Genomic DNA, 22715 nt, shown 5'->3' on the forward strand with positions numbered 1-22715 from the left:
GCACAGAACCCAATGCTGACATCTGGGAGCACTCGCTCACTGACAGCACAAATGTCGCTCCGGATTCTCCAACTGCTGCTGTTGCTGTTGCTTGTTTTTGTTGCTGTGTGCAGCATAACGACTTGTAAAATAACTTGGCCGGAACTTATGAGCAATGCGCCGCAGGATATGCTTTTAGTTAAACGTTTTGTTTTCCAACAGAGGACGCACAAACTTGCTCGCAACTCGCGTGCATTTGAGATTTGTTGTGCCAGCAAAAAAAAACGAAGAATTTTACTGACTCTTCCATATTTATTATGCCTTGGTCCTTATGCTTTCCTTCTTTCTCTTTTTCTTCCTCAGAATACGCATCGACAAGCTGAACCAGGAGTTCCTTGTGTACTTTGTGGCCACGAGTCATGGCCAGATCTACAAGATTGTGCAGTTCATGCACTACGGCCAACGACACTCCAATCTGGTGGACATTTTTGAGGCTTCGCCACGCAACGAGCCAATTCGTGAGCTGACCCTGAGTCAGAAGACGGGATCACTTTACCTGGCCACCGATCATCAGGTGAAGCAAATCGATCTGGCCATGTGTGCGCGTCGCTACGACAGCTGTTTCCGCTGCGTGGCAGATCCGTATTGCGGCTGGGACAAGGAGGTGAATGCCTGTCGACCGTATCAACTGGGACTGCTGCAGGATGTGGCCAACGAGACGTCGGGCATCTGCGATACGAGTGTGTTGCGCAAACGTGTTACCTCCTCCTATGGCCAGACTCTGCATCTGTCGTGTTTCGTCAAAATGCCCGATGTGCTGCGCAAGAAGCAGACGCGCTGGTATCATCATTCCACCGAGAAGGGACGGTAAGTAATTCAATATATAATATATATGACTGAAGCTAAAAGTATCTTGAAGTAAGCGCGTCTGCACATATTAGGCAGACTCCTTGGAGACGCAGCTGTCTTTAAGAGACCGAGAGAGAGAGAACGCTGAATGAAAATTGAAAGCAAATAATGAAATCGGAAGTGTAAGCGAAACTTTTGGTTCTGGCGTTGCCAATGCTGCGGTAAATTGACACTTTAAAATGCTGTTGAAGTCTGCTTTTTTGGCGTTTACGCACCAGAACAACAACTGAACAGTTTTGAGTCAGAGCAGGAGTAGAAGCAGGAGTAATAGTCTGTCTGTAATGGAAAAAAGTTTCAGCTGTTTAGCTGTTCAGCTGGCGCTGCCAAAGTTTCACACACTTTATATTGATTTTTATTGTTGCGTTTCCAATGAGCGAGCGAACGAACGAGAGACACTTTTCCACTCGTACTACGAAAAATGGAAAAGCAACTCAAAATAGAAATGCGACTCATAGAAAATCTGCTTATCTTGCCTTTTCGGTCTGTCTCATTTCGTTTCATTCTGTCGTCTGGCAGCTACGAGGTGCGCTACACGCCCACCAAATACATCGAGACCAACGAGGGCGGCCTTGTCTTGTTGGCTGTGAACGAGGGCGATGGCGGACGTTACGATAGCTACTTGGATGGCACCCTGCTGTGCAGCTATGGCGTTACTGTGGATGCTCACAGGTGAGTCTACGCGGCAATTAAATTTACCGCTTGGGGCGTCAAAATATCCATTGTGCAATTAGAAAGTTGGCGCGCATTTGTTGAAAACTTTCAACTTTCGACGTTCGTCGTTCGACTTTTGCATGTTTCTCTGCTGCTGCTGATAACTTATTGTGCCACTCTGCTCTTATATTTCTTTTCAATACAGATGTTCGCCGCCATCGCAGAAACAGGACTACCAGAAGATCTATTCGCATTGGTGCAACGAGTTCGAGAAATACAAATCAGCCATGAAGCAATGGCAAGCCAAGCAGGAGGTAAGTGAAACGGATTTCAATTAAATATACATTTAACAACTGGCACAGCTGTTAAGCGAGAATAAAAAGGAGAGCAGAGCAGCTGCCTTTAATTGCTTGCCGTTAATTGTTTTAATTAATTTTTCATGCAAATCGCTGATGCTGTGTGCCTAATTTCCATGTTATTTTATTCGAGTCGAGTCGCTTGCAATTAACGAAATTATTTTTGGTTTTCTGATTTTTCCACCTGCGCTACCTGAGATTTGAGTCTAATTAAATTTGCGACTCTTGCCGCTTTTTTTGTACATTGCAGCAATGCGGCCTGAAGGACAAGACGGCGCCAACCACCAGCAATGGCAAACATGTCAACGATGTGTTCAGCAACGACGCCTTGGTCTGACCCAGAAGTAAGTATACGACTCGTAAGCCAAGTGCATATAGATTTCAGTTTATGTTTTATGTTCGACCCACCCCCGGTACACAGAATCCGAATAAAATGAAATTAACAAACTGCCGTTGCCTTTACCCTCTTCTGCCTTTTCCCCCACAAAAAAAAAAAAAATAAAATAAATTCATGCTGCCCACACTCAGAGTACTTGTTCAGCTCTGAGGCCTTGTCGGCGGGTGTTCGTTCCACTTTCGGCCACCAATTGTACATTTTCACCTTGGTTATTGTGCTTGCCACGTGTACTACTAGTTTCTAAAGTCTCTAGTTAAAGTAAGTTGTTGTATAAATGTGCCTACAAAAACTCTAACTCGACAGATTTGTAATTTAATATTCTTCCTTTCTGCCTCTCAACTATTTGCAGCCGACGAGAACATTGATGACCAGGTGATAACTGATTAAGTAGCACCCAGAAAGCAGTGACAAGAGCCGAGCAACCAACTACAAAGACTGAAATTTTTAAGCTTTTGAAAGACAATATTTCAATATGTTTTCAATATGTGTTTGCTTCATTTACAAAAAAAAAGAAAGGTACTCGTACTCGTATATAGAAATTGTTTAGTGCTCCTTTGTTTGGCATTCGAATGTAATCTTATTATCTAAGCAACAAACCATCAACAACAACAAATACACACACACAACTAGCTAAACAAGTGTTAAGTAAACGTTTAAAAGTTACTAACAAAAGGATCCTGCCATAATGAAAATGGAAAATACGGTTTTACATACATAGAACAGAGTCTCTATTTCTAATTCTATTTCTATTTGCGATAACTCTTCGGAAAGTATCACGAAATTATTGCTAAGACTAACTTAACAAAAATGAAAACGAAAATGAAAATCAATATGAATATGAATATGAAAATGAATGAAAGAAAATCCACCTACATGACATAATACTCGTACATAGTCGAAGCTGAACAGGACTTCAAGGAGCTGCAACGACAGCAAACGAATGAAATAGAAATATTCAACGAATTTTTGCCTTTATTTTTTGAGTATATTACGTAATGCATTTGGATTTCTATTTCTATTTCCGTTTCCTGTTCCGTTCGTGTTTCTGTTCTGTTCTCATTTCTGTTTCTGTTTCGATTGTGGAAACAACTTTTGGCAAATCAAATACATACAAAGATTGTGTCGCTTGGCCATGGGAAAGATCTTAAACGAATTTGTATATTAACTAGCAATATTTGTTTAATAATTCTAGCATTAGTTATATAAAACTTAATATTAAAATACAATATAGTATGTATCAATAAGTAGTACTTACTCAATAACAACAACTGGCTCTGGCCTCTGGCGTACATTGTATTTTATGGAACCAAAATTTCAAGATATTGCCAACATTTTGAACACGCACAGCCCAACTTTGGTCTCTAAGGTTAAGGTTAAGTATTGTACATAATGATATGCTTTAGTTATAATCGATTAAATGCATTTACAGCCACTAAGGATATATGTTTTACGAATAAATCCAATAAAAATTAGAATAGTCTTGGCCTTTGTTTTAGTCTGAGCAAGAAAATAAATTGAATATTTTGTGTACGCTGGAAACTTCGGTTCGGGATTGTTTTTACATTGTATATTTACGCATTTTATTTTCAACAAGTTTTTTGGCTAAACAAGAACACGCTAACGGCAATATTTGGCCGTCCTTGTATAGATTGGCGCGTTAGCCTGATGTTTACTATAAGCAATATATGCATACATATACACACATACATACATACATACACAGACACACATAGTTACTGCATTGAGACTAACATGCTCATCTACATAGACACATATAGAATATATAATACTTAAGTATAGCGTATTTATTATTAATCCTAGATTTAAGTAAGTTGGTGTGGCAAATACAGTTTAATAATGTTTAACGAAGTTTGGATGCTGTCAATCGTTGTTCTATCTGAGAGATAGATATGGAGAGAGCGAGTCAGCTTCTGAAGCCATAGAGATACATCAGATAACTGCCAGATAAATGCCCCTATTCTCCTCCCCATTAAATAGTTCAATATGCGATAAACTTAAAACTTATCTAACTATCAACAATATTGAAATGCAAAACACATGGAAAACTAAACGCTTCTCTGATCGGTAGGCCATTGAAGGTCGTCTTTCAAACGAAGAAAAGATATGAAAAGAAAAGCCCATAGGTACATTATTCGATGGTATTGTAGGTATATATGCGTAATTTAATAAATAATATTTTTCTAAAGGTTTTCTCAGACAAAAACGAAATAAAAAACAAAATGAAAATAAAACTAAACAAAACAATTTTAATGTTTCCATCTAAAAGTTATCCACACACAACAACTTTTAGCTTAGTACTTAGTAATATCCATTGTAAATGAATAAAAAGTGAAAAATACTCTTATTGTATTTTTGTCAGCTACTAATGCTCTGAGCTTCTAACTTGATACACAAACAAGTTTCTTTTGCTTTTTGTAGACACAATTTGATTTAAGGTTTATTGTAAATAATTTAAAGATTATGTGAAATGTTTTGTATGACAATCACATGATGTTGAGCAAATGAAAATATATTGTATTATGACCCGTATAAATGAAGCAAATTGCAATGTCAGTAATTAATGAATTCAGAATGCAAATAAACGCAAAAACGAAAAACAAAAGTAATGAATTACAAATTTAATATAAACACAATACATATATATATATAAATAGTTATATATATACATACTTTATATAGTTAAAATAGCATAATAACAAAAGAACAAAAGAGAATCCTTGTAAAAAATACAAATTAATCGCAAAGTTTTACAAAGTATCCAAACAATAAACATAATTCGCGCTTGAAATACATTTGCATATGTGTATGTCTGTATACAGTTTTCTGTCTATGATAAACTATATTGAATATTTAAAGAATTATCAAAGCGAAACAAAAGAGAAAAACATAAAAAAATACGCAAAAAAAAAACAAAATACAAAAAAAAAGTTATAAAACACAGCTGCCCAGAGGAACGTATCATGAGCTATCTTAATATTTCGAAAACAACAAATAATAATAATAAAATGATAAATAATAAAAACATACAATTAAACAAAGAACTTAGCTGTAAACATAAAAGAAAATGCAGTAAATAAATGTGATAAGATTCTTTAATAGAAAATTCTTTTTTTACTTACGCTGAAGAGAAAAGATACTAATATTAGTCGAACGTGTAAATTTATATATTTTTCTGCGGTCGCTAGTTCAAACTTTGCGGTAACTCGAAGAAGCATCAGTTGTGCACAGTTTCAGGGGCTTAAGTCTAAGAAACGTTCAACATTCGCAGCTGGTGTTGGGGCAGCTAAGGGTTGAAGGTAAAGGTGAGGTAAGCAGAATTCCGTGTGTAGGTGCGCACTTGTATTTATATATGAAATTAATAGAGGTATAATTCAGGATTTAAGTTGAGAAATGTTTATTTCTACGATACACGCGACTACATTAAATTCAAAGCGATTCAAGGTGAAATTCTTGGCCCAAATGTTTCCATTTTACGATTCGACTTTTGGCAGAAAAGTCAATGATATACATAAAATACATTTCCCTTATTTATTTTCAATTAAATGCGGGCAACTTCGATAGGTAAACCACAATAAAAAGAATCGAATTGACTTGAGTTCTGCTGCGTACTTTTCATTTGTCGCACTGATAAATGAAATAAAACGCAGACGAAGGAGCGCACACAGAAAAACTATGGCCCCCTTGTGAAGTACCTGTCAATGGCAGAAATATACACCACGATACACACACACGGTCACACACGTGCGCATGCACACACACACACGCACACACACACTCGGATCGCATGTATGCAATTTAATTTGGCTGCCTTTTTGTTTGCGGCTTTGTTTTATGCAATTTTCTGGTGGTTCTTTCAATTTATTATACAATCCAACTGCAATTGGGTTTGCTGTTTTTAATAGTTTCACAACTCGCACACCAGCCGCAGGTCAATAACACACACACACACACACATACATATATCGCACACACACATTTGTTTGGTTGACAGAGGGGAAATTGCATGCAGCTAATTGGCCACAGGCTGTGACTAGACTCGAGTTGCGATGGAGGCACATTGAAATTACTAGGTCTGTCTGCAACTGCTGCAAGATGTGGCATGCCCCACAATTAGTCACATTGCAATAAGCAAAGACAGATACAGTATGCAATTACAGGGCAACCTATTTAATAATTCAATCGATAAATACACCGCGTAGGCTATATCTTTTTCTTATAGTACACAAACGTTTCGTCGGTGCCAATCTGTGTGGCTTATACATGCAATAGGTATCGCGTAACACTTTGTTGTAGCCCAGATCGTATACCCTGCTCTGTATACTCTTCAGAGTGTGGCCAGATCTCATCGATAGGCAAAAAAGGCTAAAAATAAAATGCAAGACATAAAATTGAAATCAGTATCAAGAATCCAAAGATTGGACGAAATTAGTTTTGATCCCAATCAGTCGGTCCCTGCTTTAGTCAGGACAATGAATTAGTTATATAAATAATATTCAATCATCTAATTGGCATTAAGATATGTACGTATTTTGCTATTCATAATGTTCACAATGATTTTTAGTTAAGAGTATGAACAACCCCGCTTTAATGCACTATTAAATTACGATAACATTTTCACAAAACTTTAAAAACTTGTCGATGGCACGCAACGATTTTTATTTTGTTTTTAAATGTTAATACCTAATTTCAAGAATTGAAGATTTCTTATACCTTTTCCTTATAGTAATCGAACGATTCGTCGGTGCCAATCTGTGGCTCGTACATGCAATAGGTATCGGGTAACACTTTGTTATAGCCCAGATCGTACACCTTGCTCTGTATGTAGTGCATGGAATTCTCTGGCTCTGGCCAGAGTGTGGCGAGACCTCGTCGATAGGCAAAGCATAGCACAGCGTCTGCGATTCGCAAGTTGATGGATCTCAGTTTTCGATGCGGAGCATAGACATCCCGCTTGACCAGATCCGTTGGCCAAATGAGGCTGGCTAAACGTTCAGCTGCCACCAGGAATGTCTCGTCTGGCACTGCGGTCATCCCCGAGAGCATTACACCCAAAGTGAGGCCAGATATAATGTAATCGCTGCTGCAGTAGCCCGGCTGATACACTTTGTTGGCATACTTTATCGATGGCAGCGAAATGCCCGAGATGTAGATGCACCGACCTTTGGTGTATGTATAGGCATCCTCTGCTGTGCATTCCATTACCTCGAGTGGCCGTGACATGGCGAATATAATCGGGTGCTGGGCACTACGTTCCATGGCTCTCAGCACATCCTTGGTGAAAGCTTTTTTCGCCCAGTCTGAAGCCAATTAATATGTTCGGCTTGACAGCATCAATGGACTCGACGAGTCCCTCAACCGGCTCGTGCACATGCTGGAACTCCTGCATTCGTTCGGACACCTTCCAAGAAGTGCGGTTAAACACTACCAATCCCTTGCCATCATAGAACCAAATGCCTGATTTCGCTGCACTCTCATTCAGTCCCGTTCTTTTTTAAGTAAGCCACACACATCCGAGCCATGCCAATGCAGAAGCTTGAGTCGCCATGGAAGAGCAGCACGTTGTCCTTGAACTGCAGCTTAGTGATCTGTAGTGCTCCCAAGATGCCCGCTAATCCACAAGCTCCCATATACTGCAGATCGATGTCCACTATGCACTGCTGCTTACGATACAACGACAGCTGCTTGATGGCCTCCGAGGAGCCAAAGTCCTTGGTCTGTATGATGGCACGCGAGCCAAAGAGACGTATCACAGCATGTGTGAACTCCTCGAAGAACTCATCGAACTCCGCTGTCGAGATGCGTTTCTGTCGAATGCCACAATATTGAGGATTCTGCAAGAGCTGCTCATTGTCCGTGCCCACATCCAGTGTGACGGGCAAACAGCAATCGGGTTCAATGCCGCCGTGCACGACATTCGAGTACTTTTTGTAGACAATCACTGGAGTACCATTGACACCTTGATCGCCCCAACTGAGCACCGACTTGCCATTGCTCACAATAAGACAACGAACGTATTCGGCATATGGCCAATTGCTGAGCACATCGTAGATGTGTCCACGATCCTTGATAGTGATAAACATGCCGCGAAACACAGTGTAGAATATACCAAACTGTTTCACCAAATATCCAGTGGTAGCGCTTACAAAGACCTTCATATACTCATCGGGATTACTCATCAAAAAGCTGTAGAACAACGTTCGATTGCGTGCCTCAAGATCCGTGAGGAATATGTATTTAGCCATTTGGGAAGTTAGCGTGGCAAAGTATTTTTGATGTGCCATCACCTGCTGTTCCATGGTCAGCACAGCATACGGCAACAGGCCATGAATGTTGAGCAATTGACGCTCTCGATGACTAAAAGACAAACCCTTGCTGTACCTTCGATAACGCAGACATTTCTTCCCGCTCATTAGCGAGGGAGACAGCGTTAGATCTGTGCGCCAAAAGTTATCCGTATCCCGTGGTAAACCTTCAATCTTGATAAGATTGTCCTTCTCGCTAACGCACTGAGTCACGGGTTTTTGCTTATTTTGCATTTCGACTGCCTATTTATAAAGTGTGAGTGTGTGTATACTATAAATAAAAGCCTGCTTCTGAATTATACAAAATACTAGGTCGATTTTTTCCGTTGATTAAGTGAATGATAAAATGATAAAAATCCAAAGTTTAATGCAAATGCATTTACTTTAAACAAGAAAAACATGCAATGGAATGCCAAAAATAAAATGCAAGAAGCAAAAGTAAAAGCAAAGCAAGCAGTTAAAAGTAAAAGTTTGCAAGATTTAGTTGCTAGTTGTTAGTTATATAGATATTATCAGCTATCTGCTCTTACAACGCTCAAAATAATGTTTTTGAGAGTATGTTTATTCAAAACCTCGCCTTATACATAGAACGATGATTGCTTATCGAAGAAACGTAGCACGTAGAAACTTTAGACATTTTCAAAAATGTTTAATACATCTTTTGAGAATTTGTCAATTTATCTACAGTTTGAAAACAACTTCATCAAAATAAAATTGTTTATATCGACATGCGAATCCGTTGGTCAAGTCATATTTCCATATATCTAGTATGTGTACAGCTTGTGTCTTGGTGCACTCTGGTCGCGTTTAATTTGGTCTCATTAGCATTTCGTGGAAAAGAAAGGTTCTTAGCATTATGTAAATGTATCTAGTGCACTTTGTGGCGACCTCAGACCCAAAACCGACACCTTCAAACATCCTCGCGGAATCCTTGCGCTGAACTTTGCTCAACACGAACTTCTCGAAATTTGATGCAAAATATCAACAGAGACACGGCCAAGACAGACAGCAAAGAGACTCGCAGACACCCAACTCGCACACCTTTTATGCTAAATATCCCGCCAAAAAGGTGTGGGAGATGCCAAGAGGATAAAGAGCGAAGAGCGAGAGAAGATGGTGGCTCTGAACAACAGCCATTTGTGGCAAGCCGAAGTGCACTTGGGCAGCGGCCTTAAGTGAAATGGCAACATCGTTATTCGAGTATTTCGTCCAAAAGACTAAAGTCCTGGCAACGGCATTAAAAAACATCCACCCAACCGCCCAACCAGGCTGCCCTATAAGCGGCTTAATTCCGCCGGGGAGATGGCTACAAAATTCGGGGAATGACTGTTGGTTAACATTAATTTTTAAAAAATTCCACAAAAGTTTTTGAGGCAGTCAAGCGACTGCAAACAAATGCCGCATCTAATTTGCAAATAGATCGGAATGAATGAATATTCGTATTCAAAGCGAAAATTCATAAACAAAATGGATGTGTGAATACAATATAATACCCAGAGAAGGTCCCACTCACAATATCCAATTAAATGGGCGAGGTGTGAGCTGGAATGCGTCAAATTCTCATAATGAAATCAATTTTCAATCAATCGCTGGGGGACATCGGCAACAGTCAAAACTCAAACTTCTCATGTGCTGCGCCCGGACAGCAAAAGCGATGGCAACAAAGTAACCAAACTGACCAAAATGTCCAATTGCCTGACGATGTGTGAGTCTGTGTGTGTGTGTGTGTGTGTGTCACATGTATATGTGTGTACGCTTTATTTCCGAGAGAACGAAGAGGGCTTAACGGCAATTCTTTTTTGGTTGCGCTTTGTTTTGCCAGGCTGCAGGAGATGGAGTTGGCAGCTGTTTGGGGCAGCAGTTGGGGCAGTGGCACATTTGCACTTTTTGGACATTAAAGGCAACACCATTTGCAGTTTTTTCATCGTCTACGGATGTGCTGCAAATTGAATTTCTGCCACGGGACATATTAAGTGATCGAACTTCGCTTCGCACTGCCTACGGCTTTGGCGTTTTAACATAAAAATTTATGCGCTAGGTGCAAGGCGAACGACCAAAAGGAGAGCAAAAGGTAAAGACCATAAGGGGACACCAATTCCAATACACACACACACGAATATATCGACAATGTATATGTGTATGTGTCTGGCTGTTTTCCTTTGAGTTGCATCTGGGCACAAAAAATGTTTATGCGACGTTTATACAGCGCAATTTGAATATTTTATGGAGCAAAGTCGATTTCGGACAGCAGAGAATGGGAGCAGAGCAGAGCAGAGCAGACTCGGCACGTGCACTAAAAACTTTTGCATATGGAAATTGATTTCCTTTGGTGTCATGCCTTACTTATGCATGCCAATATCTATATATTCTATATATATCCCTGTGTGTGTGAGAGGCGAGGATGGGATCCAGTTTGGCATTGGTCATTTGCTGGCCAACTATTTTGACAGTTGTCAAGAGCATAAAAACAAAAGCAATTCGCACCTCTTCCGATAACAAAATGGTTTTCATACATTTTTTGAAATATGCTCAAACTAAGCAATTTATATGCTGAACGTGACGCACACAATCGTTATCAATATTACACATGCGACACTTGGTACAAATTGAAGGAAACTCAACCGACATTTCTCTCTCGCCCAAGTTCTCTTTTTATTTAGCAGTTTAATTTGTGAACCAAATGCATATTTCTTTCTACGCTCGGAAAGTTAAGATGAGCAGAAGAATACTTGAATAAATAATAATCAAGTTAAGCAAGTAAAGTATATGCATTTAACTTTCCTTTATATGTCAGTCATAAATATTGTACTTTAGAGGTATTTTCTAAGCGAGCATAGTTTATCATATTTTAGGTACTTTTTTATTTTTCTTTTTCTTTTGCTCTTATTGTACAATTTTAATTAAATTAAACTAACACATAGCTTTTTCCAAGTTCTCTTTTATATTTATATTATATCATATTTATAATTTAATTTACTTAAGACAAGTACAAGAGTGGCTGAGAAGATAATAAAATAAAATATATGCATTTAACTTTGTTGCATATTTCAGTCATAAATCTAAAATGTCAGAGGTACCTTTTAATCGAACTTGTTGGTGTTGTTTCCTTCTTTATCTTTTCCTTCTTCTTTTATGCAATGTTTTTAATAACATTTTGAAAACTAAAATATTTAGACCTCTTCCCTTGATCGATAAGATAATACAGTTTTAGTAAATATAATGCTTTTAGTTTATCTGTTTTTGTTTTTTTAAATATTCAGAAATTGGAAACCAAAAATATCCCAGCTTACCCAAGCTTCTATTTGTATAGAAGTTTTTCATATAGTGTCAACCATTTGTTATTTGTTTTGCGCACTGTTTTTAAATATTGAATTGAAAACCGCTTCATAAAGGGTACTCGATGCGATGCTGGGTTAGTTGCATAAAAAGTGTCTGCTCTGATCACACACATATATCTATATGCATATAGAATATATAAATTGCCGCCACAAAAGCGACCAAAAGCGCATTGCAGCAGTTTATTAAATTATACATCGGATGCAGAAGGGGCCTCAAGCGGGACTGAAGTGGGAGTTAAGTTTATCCAATGCCAAATGCCCAGTGGTGCCGTATTGCATTTTGTCAGTTTTTTAGCGAATATTTCAAACATTCACTCTGCATATAGATTTATCCACAGTCCGCTGGGCATTTAATGAAATGTCGCAGTTTTGCGTTTTTTTGTTTAAATTGACATTAACGATTTGATAATTTACGATGCAAATTGCAAGTTGCAAATGCCACATTTCGCATAGCAAATGCCTGTGACATAAATTTGAAACATGATTAACTGGCAGAGAGCAATGCATCGAATCGACGAGAAACTCAAATAAATGTCACATGAGCGCTGTAGTTTTTTGCCTCAACTCGTTCAAAGCGAAAAGTCTTAAATAAAAAATGTATAAGCTTAATAAAAGCGCTGCAGCACCAGCAGAAAATAGGGGCGGGGCACGTGGCAGGGGCAGGGGCAGGGGCAGGAGGCAACTGAGGACGCGGTTCGCAAAAGTCGCACGACTTTTCTTCTTTCTTTCTGCTGTTGCTTTTGTTGTTGTTGTTGTCGATTGCTTTTGGCTTTTTCGACAGGCAGCCGCGGCTTCGCATTGGCGGGCTTGTTGTGCCACACACATGCCACATACACACACACAAACATATACGTAGATAGAAGGCAGCATATAGGACAAACTTTCAAATCGGCAGCTACGTGCGTCAAAGCCAAAAAGCGCCAACTTTATATCGTTGCCGCTGTCGTTGCTTTTACTTTGCAACTTCAAAAGACTTTTAGCTTATTTTTCGTACGTCTTTGCTAGCATTTTGTTATTTATTTTCCGTTTTTATTTCCCCACATTCAAGTTCTTCTCTCTCTCTTTTTAAACTTTCAACTTGGCAGCATGCAGGGCACGCTTATGTTTTGCCCATTCAACTGAAAGCCGAGCAAAGAGAGAGAGAGAGAGATAGAGAGAGATGGTCTTTTGTCGAATTGAACAACTAAATATTTAATTTGTTTATAGAGCAAGCGGAAACTTTGCAATGCCGAAATTATTGGGGCAATAATCCAAATAAAATCACAATAAATATTAAGTTGAAGCAGCAGCAACAGAAATAGCGTAATTAACTTGTTGCACGCGTTTCAGAAGGCAATCTAATCGCATGTATCCGGCAAATAATTCTGTGCCACAAATATGGCAGACCAAACTGGCCAACAGTTCGTACTTATTTGTGGCAAATTAAAGAAAGCATAAACACGAAATCAGCACATGCAAGCAATAGAGCTATGTGTGAGTGCCAAACAGCCGTTCTGTCCGCCTTTTCAAATCCGCACATAAAAATTGTTAACGGAAGCGAAAATTAATTAAAGCCACGGACAAGGGCAAAGCACGCGCTGGCACGCAATTCAACGCTGACCAAAAGAGAGACAGAGAGAACAGAACGAGGAAGCATAATTCCTCCAACTGGAGGAGGCCAGATGGGAGGCTGCGTTGCGCTGCAAAATCAAAATATGTTCACCCCGCGGACGTTACGCGCTTTTAGACGTGCTCAAATATTTGCCAAACGTGTCAAAAGCGTAGCAAACTTTGCGCTTCAAAGCATCAACCAGTCTTCATCCCCTTCCACCTCGGCTAACTAGCACAATTGATTGAACATTGTGCGGGTGCAGGTGCCGCAGATGAAGAGAAAGAAGAGAAAGGGGCAGAAATACTAAAGCAGAGGAATGGAAATGTCACTGGGGCATGCCAGAAGCAACTTGCAGCTGCCTTGCATCCCTGTGTTCGGTGTGCGGTCAGGCAAAAAAACAGTGATAAACAGCGATAAAACTAACAGTTCGCATTGCACAACAAAAAAGAAATCATGAAAATTATCAAAACATTTTAGTCTTGACACCTGACAATAACAATAATGTTCGCTCTTCTTCGCTCTTTGCTTTTTGCTTTTTTTGCTTTTGTGTGTTTGTTACACTTTTAATGCCACAATCAAAGTTCATCTTATCGCTGATGCCTGACATTTTGCGGACAGTTGAGACTGTCTAAATGTCAGCTTGACACTTGCCTAAGTGCTGCTTCGATGCGACAATAACAATATTGATAGATGTCTATAAACAGAATAGGAATATTAAAGGCAGTTGATGACGCAGAAGTAAAACACAACAATGACTGAAATGGATATTTGATAATAAATTTAAATGCAAGTGAAAATATTTATTTAAAAGCAAGCGACAGCCAAAGAAAAACTTGAAGAAGCAACTGAAGAATCACTTGGCAATTGGCAAAGTTAAAGATCTTACACTACTTGGCAAACAAACTCAATTGGCACTCGCGAGTCTACAGGCACATAATTAAAAGTACCCAAAACTCAACATGAGCAACGGGAACGGCAACGGCAACAAAAGGGGCAACAGCAACAACAGCAACAACAACAACAACAACAACAGCAACGAGAACAAGTTACAGATTAAAAACAAAAATCTGGCAAGTCGCAGTCGACAACTAGGAAAATGCTCGCGCAAGCAGTTTGCTTCGTTGCCAGGACAAGTTAATTTATGGCAGTCAGTGAACCAGGCAGATAGCACAGCCAACAACAACAACAACAACAACTACAACTGAGGCAAAGTGAGCGACTGAGCAGACAACAGGCAACAACAACAACGAGAATAACTCAAATGGCGGCTTCTTGTTTTGCGCCTGAAACTGGATTTTATTTTTTTTTTTTGTTGTTTCAGTTTCTGTTTTGTTGTTTCAGTTTTATTTTTTTTTTTTTTGGCTGTGCGAAAACTTTTGCTAATTTGCGGTAATGTTAATGCTGAACTTTGCACAAAATTAGTCAAGTTCTGGCGCGTCGGATTAAGCGCAATGTTACGCCAAAGTGTTAAGTTGGAAATAAATGTTGACACTTGTGGTAAAATGCGAGTTCTTGTGCCGCAACATAAACAAAAGCGCCGAACGTTTTAAAACAGCCAACCAACCCCCAAAACGACGCGAGGCACACATCCTTTTGCCCATGGAATGAAATTAACTTGCGCCCCTAAAAGTATGCAAGCAAAAGCACCATCGAAGCAGACGCAGGTGCGCTCGAACCCATTTCGCCTGCCTCCCTTTCCTTTCCCCCGCCACAAGTTGCTGGACTGCAGTTAATTATGAGTAAGTTGGCCATAACCGCAACACTTGCGGCGCGCTTCCATGCAATTCCTTAGGCCGAGCGCGAACGCGAACGCGAGGAGCAGCTGAGGTATGCCAAGAGCTTGCGAAAGTATTTGGTGCGGCAAAATTAATTTATAAGTTTGGTTCGCAACTGTCGCGAAAGCAGCGGACCAAGCACTCCGCTGTGTGGCTGCGTGGGCAACCTGGGACAACTTTGGCGTGACGTGAAAGTTACGACACTTGTGGCAAGTGCTAGACTTGGCTGGACGGACGCTAAAAATTTATAAAGTGTCATATGTTATGCAATTTGCCCGAACTCCAAACTGTAATTGTAACTGTAACCGAAACTGAAACTGAAACTGAAGTCAAGTCAAATAATTTACCTAAAAAATTGCCTCAATAGAGCTGTCAGCGTTGACGACGATACAATTATTGGTTTGTATGCGCACAATTTACATTCACATTAGAGACGCAGAGGTAGAGGTGGAAGAGGGAGGTAGAGACAGGCTTGTAATAAATCAAACCAAGTGAATAAATCATAACTGTGTGCGCACCCATACTGATATTCATTTCATACTCATGACACATGCGAAAGTGAACGCGAATGCCACGACGACATGAAATAATGACATGAAAATTGACAATTTTATTCCTACTTAACTTGCTGAATGAACGAATGAATATATCAAGCGTGAATGTCTGTGTGGCTGTGTGTGTGAGTGTACGTCTGTATATGTGTGCTGATATATTTTATGCACAGTTTGACATGCGAGCGAGAATTGAAGCCCAGAATGAGTGACAGCCAGTGACTAACTGAGTGATACAGTAACAGCTGTCAAAGTGTGAATGACGCACACACACACACACACACACACACACTCAACCATATGGATAAATGCTTATTCAGACACACACACACACACACAGAGTCGTACTTTGGTTTGTTTTTCTTGTAAATTGTGAAATTTCCATACACTTCCGTGTGCACTTCATGACACAGACACATCACCCACCGAAGTCTGCGCTGGAGTGTGACTTAAATCTGGCATCTGCATTGGTCAAGGCCTGAGGTCTTGCTTTATTGCCCAATCGAATTGCTTTTGATATACGATAAGCAAGATAAGCATTATTTATGCGCCGCATAAATCAATTGTCCTATTAAAACTTATGAAATATTGTACAATCTCTCTCAAGCTGCCGTCTTTCAATTGTTCGCTGCACATCTCGTGACACACAATCGCTCTCGAAACGAAACTCAATTAAATAATCACCCATAATAAGCGTGGTCTCCACAAAAGTCTCCCCAAGTCTCCGCACATGTTTGCCACCGCTGCTGCTGCTGCTGATGCTACTGTTGCAGTGGATCGTCAATCTAGTTGCAAAATGAAACGGGAACGCGTCGCATCTCTGTGTCTCCTCGGGAGCCTGTTAATCTCGATCTGTTCGGTTGCCTGCGCTGCACCGCATAGTAAAAGCGATGACATTATCATGGTCGAGGACATTGTGAGTCTGAGTCCAGGTGACAAGGAGGACACCAACGTGGCGCTAATCACAATGAGCGAGTCCAACTCCAGCGAGGAGGACAGCTCATCGGCCAGCAAAGAGGACAATGCGTCCGACGATTTGATTTTTCTGACACGCAAAAGTCAGACATCAAATGCAACTCAAACTCAAACCAAAGCCCATGTGGATAGCTCGGCATCTGAGGAAGAACTGGAGGAGGAGGAGACAACAACAGCAACTTCGACTGTGTCCCCCATAGACATGTCTGCGTTTGTGGCACTAATTCCTACACAACAAGTGCATGCAATTGTCAGCGATTACCATCGCAATGACGCGGAGGTGCAACGGGCCTACAGAATCCTCAGCAGTCGCTACTTCGCCGAAAAGAAGCAGTTGCTCATCCAGTTGCCGGAAGTGCAGGCCTTCACTCGTTATTTGAATGCCAGTGGCCTGGATGTGCTCAAGCTGGTAAAGGACGTGTTGCGGGCCATTGGGCCGAGCAGCACGGAAGTGCCTACGCCTCAGCCAGAGTCTGCGACTGAGTCTGCATCTGCGCCTGCAGAGGACATCAGCAGCTCAGCGTGCAACGGTGCGTATGAGTGACAAGTGAATGGCACAACTCTGCCTTAACGCTTTTCAATATGTGGCACACACACACAGAGAACATGACAAACAAGTTGTTGGTTGCATAACTTCGAATTGTCTCTCGTGCTGCAGCATTATCGATGCTCACACATGCCCTATCACCTTTGGACAAGAGTTATTTGCAGTTAGCAACGAACAATGTAGACAAGGGCAAAGCCCAGACATCATCAGTTCATAGTCAGAGTTATGCACTGGACATTGGGCGCTTTTAATTAAATATTTTGCCAGTTATTGATTTGACTTTGGCTTTTTGATTTCGTTTGCAGACGTGGCATTGCCCCCAGATAACCTCGAACCCCAAACGAACAGCACAAGGGAACAGGTGAAGGGACTACAGGGATTGGTCGATAGTGTGCTGGAAGCGCTGCCACAGGATCAAATATTGGCCACATTTTTCGATAAAATCGAAGCGGATCAACAGTTCTCGAAACTCATCGACAGCATTGGCACGCCCAAGTTCTCCAAAATTCTAAGCAATCTGCAGGTGAGTCACCTTTCCGCATCTTTCATCTTCACTTCTCCCTTTCCCTTGCCCCATTTGAAACTCACCTCCGGCACGTAGCTGACTTTCAAAAGGTTCGATCTAGGCGCCCTTTCGAATATGTTTTAAACAATTATTTAGGTGCGTCCGCAGTACTCGTATGTATGTTTCTGTCTTGGAGATGGAGATGAAGATGGAAGCAGCTCGACCGCGGCTGCCTAATAATTTTCACCAGCAGACGTGAGAAAAATATCATAGCAGCATTTTATTTTATTGGGCTCGATGCTTTATTATGGTACGTCTGGAATCATTCCATCCAGCACTTGAAATACATGCGAAGCTAAAAACTCTCTTACTACCACATACGTTCTCGTATACAAATCAACTTCCGGCGGTTTGCCACCGAACTTCTGCAAAGTTTTTCATTCCCAGGCTCTCCTCTATGTCTCTGTATTTTAAAGCAGACTTTCCAAGTGCCAAGGCGTTTTTCTTCTAATTGGCAATTGAGCTGGTCTACGTGCTGTACATATTTATGAAATGGCGCGATGGCAAAAAGCAAAACGCGCGTGTTTTTCTTAATGCTTTACTCTCTCTCTCCGTCTATGTTTTTCCATGCCTGTCCTTTTATTTTTCTTGCATCGAAGGCAATTTATGTTTATGTGTGAAAATATGCCAATTGATTTGGCCCAAATGGCGGGCCTATAATTGAAAACAACCTGAGCACTTCTATTTGTGGAGAGCAGAACTCTTAAACCGCAATAAAAATATCCATGATTCGTTCCGCATTCTTCACAAAACAGTCACAGCAATTAAAGCGAACTGGAGTTGACTTCTAATCTCATCACGCAGCTCTGTCTTGAATTGTAAATTCGATTTTGTATTTTTGCCTTAAGTTTATTTATGTCAAAGAAAAGAGAGAATTGAAAAGTATAATTATCAGAAAATGTAGTGAAACATAATTAAATAAAATAAATCTGTACTTCTGACAAATCGAATATGAATATGAATTGAAATTAAATAAATTTTTTTTATTTACTTAAAGTTTACCTATATTCAAATGAGGAATACATTTTTTATGTAACTTCGAAATTAATATCAATGAAGTTTGAAAGAAATAATTAAATTAAATAAATTTATCCATCTATTGACTGTTAACTTAGAATTAAATTTAAGAATTTAATTTGCTTTTATCTGATTTGATACTGGCTTAATGTTTTCTTGAATGTAAATATATTTACTAGTTAGGTATTGTTAGGTATTTGACATTTATAATTTAAATATGATTCCAAAATGTGCTTAAATTAATATTCACTTATGTCACGCAATCATTTTCATACAATTAATTTGGCTTCTTACTTTTATATTTCAGAACTCTGTGCCGCTGCGTTATCAGCTTGGCGAGCTGCAAAAATGCCGTATCAACATTGGCCAAATAGTTGAATCTCTCAAGTCGTATTTCTTCCTCTCGAGTTTCTAATCACGAATTTGTAAACACGCAACAATTAAACGATGTGTTCCACTTTTGATAACGCAAAACGGGACGAATTTGAAGCAAGCACATTTTATGTTTAATAAGCTGAAGAATCTTTTCGAGCTGGAGACACTTCGATTACGTTTTCGTTTTCGAGCATATGCCGAGGCAATTATTCAGTGGATGTTCCCGTTGGGGGCCGTAGGGAATTGGCAAAAGAAAACGGCGCATATTAATAACGCTTTCGGGCGCATCGAGTGTGGCACAAAAAGAGGGTTAAATGATGCAAAGGTGGTGGCTTTTGGTGCGTCAAAAGTTTATCTACGAAAAAAGTTGGCAAACTGAAGCCCAGCTCAGGTTTTCTCTGTTTCTCTCTCTCTCTCACTCTTTCTCTTGCAGTGTCTCTGATTTATGCCGCTTCGGTTCGCTTGGTTGTACGCTGCTGGGGCAGTGGCAGTGGCAGCGCAACAGTTGCAACTCTCTTAATGTTGGCGTTTATTTGAATAAACTGAAACTTCTGATTTCACAGGGCAGCTGCCAGGCAGAGAGTGTGGCACCAGCTATGGCAAAAAAGTTGAAAAACTTTCTCGGTTAACTGATTTCTACACCGACACCTGCAGCTAGAACCAAGCCAAAAAAAAAAACACAAAAACCAAAAAACGAATGTACTTTCGCGCCCCCCAGGAGACTCATAATTTAGGTAGAGTATATCAATAAATTACGCATCCCGCTGCCAGGCACTTTTTAAAGTAGATAAAGCGACGGCCGTTGAAATGCAGACTGAAATGAAATTGTTGTCGAGCTGCTCTGATCAACGAGACCGAGTGAGGGCTACCCTTGACACTACGACACAGGTCTATTATGCGTACTGACCAGCTATTGACTGGTTTGCGCCCGGTGACTGCTTGGCTGGTGGTGGGTTTCATGTCCAACCATAACTCAATGGGGTCCAATTGATTGCCCTTTGGCCCTGGCTTGCAACGGCAGCCCTCCCCCAATAACTCGATGGCGGTGTTGCTGTAAACATGCAAGCTGACATAAGCTACGCGTCGTGCATCAGCTCCATTAATCAATTACAGACACACCCTCGCATCAGTCCCCCAATTGTCCATTCTTCCCCTCCCGCCTCTCCTCAGTGCTGCAGTGGCAGTGCGACAATCACGACATGTCACACAAGTGTCTAAATTCAATCTGCACAACAGCAGCAACCACACACGCAGCAGCAGCACCAACAAAACAAAAAACAAATAAAAGAATGAACCGAAAAAAAACGTATCGCAAGAGTCGCAGAAAATCCGTCAATCTCAGCTGGCAGCTGGCAGACGCACCTGGCTGGCAGCTCGGGGAAAAGTCAAAGCTTTTGTCATTTGCAAATGTCACTGAGGCAAATTTCAAAATATATCTGTGTCACATAAAATTTCAGCTTTAAGCAAAAGCAAGTGTACGTTGAAACCGCGTAAGCTTGATTCAAATTCTTTCACTCCAACTTTTTGGGCCAACTAAATTTCTTCTTAACAAATTTACCCATTGGTCAATCTTGGCCATGAAGTTGTTATCCTTTCTGGACAATTCACATGCCGTCGAAGTATCGATTTGTCAAACCCTCTCGAATGCAGCGAACAGTTGCGCCCTGCTGCCCTTCGCCAGGACCAAGAACACGCCCACTGTGAAGCAACTGTACAAGCTGCAGAAGCATCTGGAGTCCGATCTCCTGGCATGCGATGCTCGCCTCTCGCTCTTTGTGGCAGCTGCCAACAGCTATCGCTGCGAGTCGTTACTCTGTCCCTTTCCGGAGGACTTTCTTGACAGCAAACAGCGTCCCAATATGAATGCCATCTTCGATGTGATTGCCGACTTCGATCGCCTCGAGTTCATTCTGCAGCAGATACTCACCGGCAATTACAGCAGCGGTCACAAGAATGTCTTCAAGTTGCTTTATGCTGTGCTGGTGAAGCACGGCGAACGTGTGGCACTTAGCACCTTGCAACCATGTGAGTTCGAAGAACTCTATACGCATCTCAAGATATCTGCTCCCTCGACGCCGCCCACACAGATCTTTGAGGTAACACCGAGTCTGAAATGTGCCCACACCAAGGCTTACTCTTCACTCCGGGATCAGTATCCGGTGAAAATCGGTTTCTATGGCGGCAAGCTGGAGGAATTGTATTCTATGATGACCGTCGGTTGTTTGCCTCTGGACGAACCCATTCGACTCTTTTGCAATGTGGACGATGCCCTCAGCCAGAGTCAGTATGGCAGCAGCTGGGGCGCCTCACGCTGTGGCGCCTTGCTTAGCTGTGTTGCGGTTGTGGAGTTTGCTGTGATGCCAACGCTTGTGATCAAGGACGAGGAACAGCGGCATGTGATTGTTCACGATGCCGATTGCATTCAGATATCGTATTTGCTGTTCTTCGGCAAGAGCTTCACACAGTACGAAACGGCGTTGATGTTGCAGCCGAGAGTTTATGTCGATTGGGATGCCACCTTTAGGTGGCTGGCGTCGAAGAAATACGCCATCTCATTAGGCGTATACTTGATGATGCTATCGATGTCAATGTCCAGTGGCCGGGGCGTGCTCTACAGACTGGCTACAAGTGGAATCTACGCTATAAGAAAAGGCTTTCTACCAATTTAAAAAATCTACTTTTTTCCATATTTATCGACAGATTTATTCAATCTTTTGTTCTCCAAAATATAAGAACAATAGATTGTGGATATTTGCCAATAATTCTGGGAGAATTCCATACAAATTATTAGAGAGAAGTTTCTACATTATTTTTTAAAGAATTTGAAGTGAATAAAAACTGAAAAGACAAAGCGAGCGACTCAAGGGCAAGTGCAAGAGGGGTGAAGTGTTGGCATGAGTCACAGCCGAGCATAAATAACAACAATTTAGCATTACAAGTGACGTAGTAAAAATTTATATGCTCTCGCACATTTTCAATTTTCTGCAATTTTTCCAGCAATTGTGTGAAATTCCTTGCGGCAATTCGTCGGAGGAGCATCAGAGGAGGGCGGAGGCACGCAGTAGACGTTGCATAAAAGGGACGTGGTCAGATTTGTGTGTTGGCGAATAACTGAGCGAGTGTGTGTGTGTGTGTGTGCGTGTGTGTGTGAGTGCAGCCAGTCTATCCCTTATGCCATACAACGAATACCGAATGCTGAACATACTGAAACTTGGCATTATGTGTTGCCGGACACTTTTAGGGTCACACAATTTACCAGCTCTTTTTTTTTCTTCTTCAACTTTTTTATGGCGACCACAACTATGCCAGTGTACACTGGACGAGTGTGTGTGTGCATTTTTTACATATGCTCGTCTAGTTTGCTGC

The 22715-nt window shown here is 40.8% G+C and overlaps 4 protein-coding genes and 1 long non-coding RNA gene across 7 annotated transcripts in view; 3 read left to right on the forward strand and 2 right to left on the reverse strand.

Moving 5' to 3' along the window:
• LOC132790822 (semaphorin-2A) overlaps positions 1 to 5261 on the forward strand; it is a 59977-nt gene extending 54716 nt beyond the window's left edge. For 2 of the 3 annotated variants that reach the window (XM_060799532.1, XM_060799533.1), the window contains exons 11-15: positions 343 to 846; positions 1405 to 1557; positions 1745 to 1853; positions 2146 to 2239; positions 2642 to 5261. In XM_060799532.1, coding sequence (XP_060655515.1) covers positions 343 to 846; positions 1405 to 1557; positions 1745 to 1853; positions 2146 to 2232 — 853 coding nt within the window. In that variant the 3' untranslated portion in view covers positions 2233 to 2239; positions 2642 to 5261. Of the gene's footprint in view, positions 1 to 342; positions 847 to 1404; positions 1558 to 1744; positions 1854 to 2145; positions 2240 to 2423; positions 2551 to 2641 lie in introns of all 3 variants that reach the window. The other variant, XR_009632834.1, reaches the window with a different exon arrangement.
• A 2523-nt stretch (positions 5262 to 7784) lies between these two features.
• Positions 7785 to 8849, reverse strand: LOC132793694 (NADP-dependent malic enzyme-like). The gene has a single exon (XM_060803731.1). It carries the CDS (start codon positions 8847 to 8849, stop codon positions 7785 to 7787), a length of 1065 nt encoding a protein of 354 aa, XP_060659714.1.
• A 7365-nt stretch (positions 8850 to 16214) lies between these two features.
• Positions 16215 to 19470, forward strand: LOC132792687 (uncharacterized). The gene is made up of 3 exons (XM_060802136.1): positions 16215 to 17375; positions 17698 to 17915; positions 19282 to 19470. The coding sequence occupies exons 1-3, from the start codon at positions 16601 to 16603 to the stop codon at positions 19387 to 19389; spliced, it is 1101 nt and encodes a 366-aa protein (XP_060658119.1). The 5' UTR covers positions 16215 to 16600; the 3' UTR covers positions 19390 to 19470.
• LOC132791767 (uncharacterized) lies at positions 18163 to 19087 on the reverse strand. The gene is made up of 2 exons (XR_009632937.1): positions 18960 to 19087; positions 18163 to 18799 (listed from the first exon to the last, which is right to left on the reverse strand). It is a non-coding gene; the product is annotated as an uncharacterized LOC132791767 (long non-coding RNA).
• Positions 19471 to 20737: 1267 nt separating the features above from the next.
• Positions 20738 to 22096, forward strand: LOC132792861 (protein mono-ADP-ribosyltransferase Parp16). Its single transcript, XM_060802376.1, has one exon. The coding sequence runs from the start codon at positions 20927 to 20929 to the stop codon at positions 22016 to 22018; it is 1092 nt and encodes a 363-aa protein (XP_060658359.1). The 5' UTR covers positions 20738 to 20926; the 3' UTR covers positions 22019 to 22096.
• Positions 22097 to 22715: the final 619 nt, after the last annotated feature.

The sequence above is a fragment of the Drosophila nasuta genome, chromosome 3 (genome assembly GCF_023558535.2).
Source record: "Drosophila nasuta strain 15112-1781.00 chromosome 3, ASM2355853v1, whole genome shotgun sequence".
Lineage (NCBI taxonomy): Eukaryota > Metazoa > Arthropoda > Insecta > Diptera > Drosophilidae > Drosophila > Drosophila nasuta.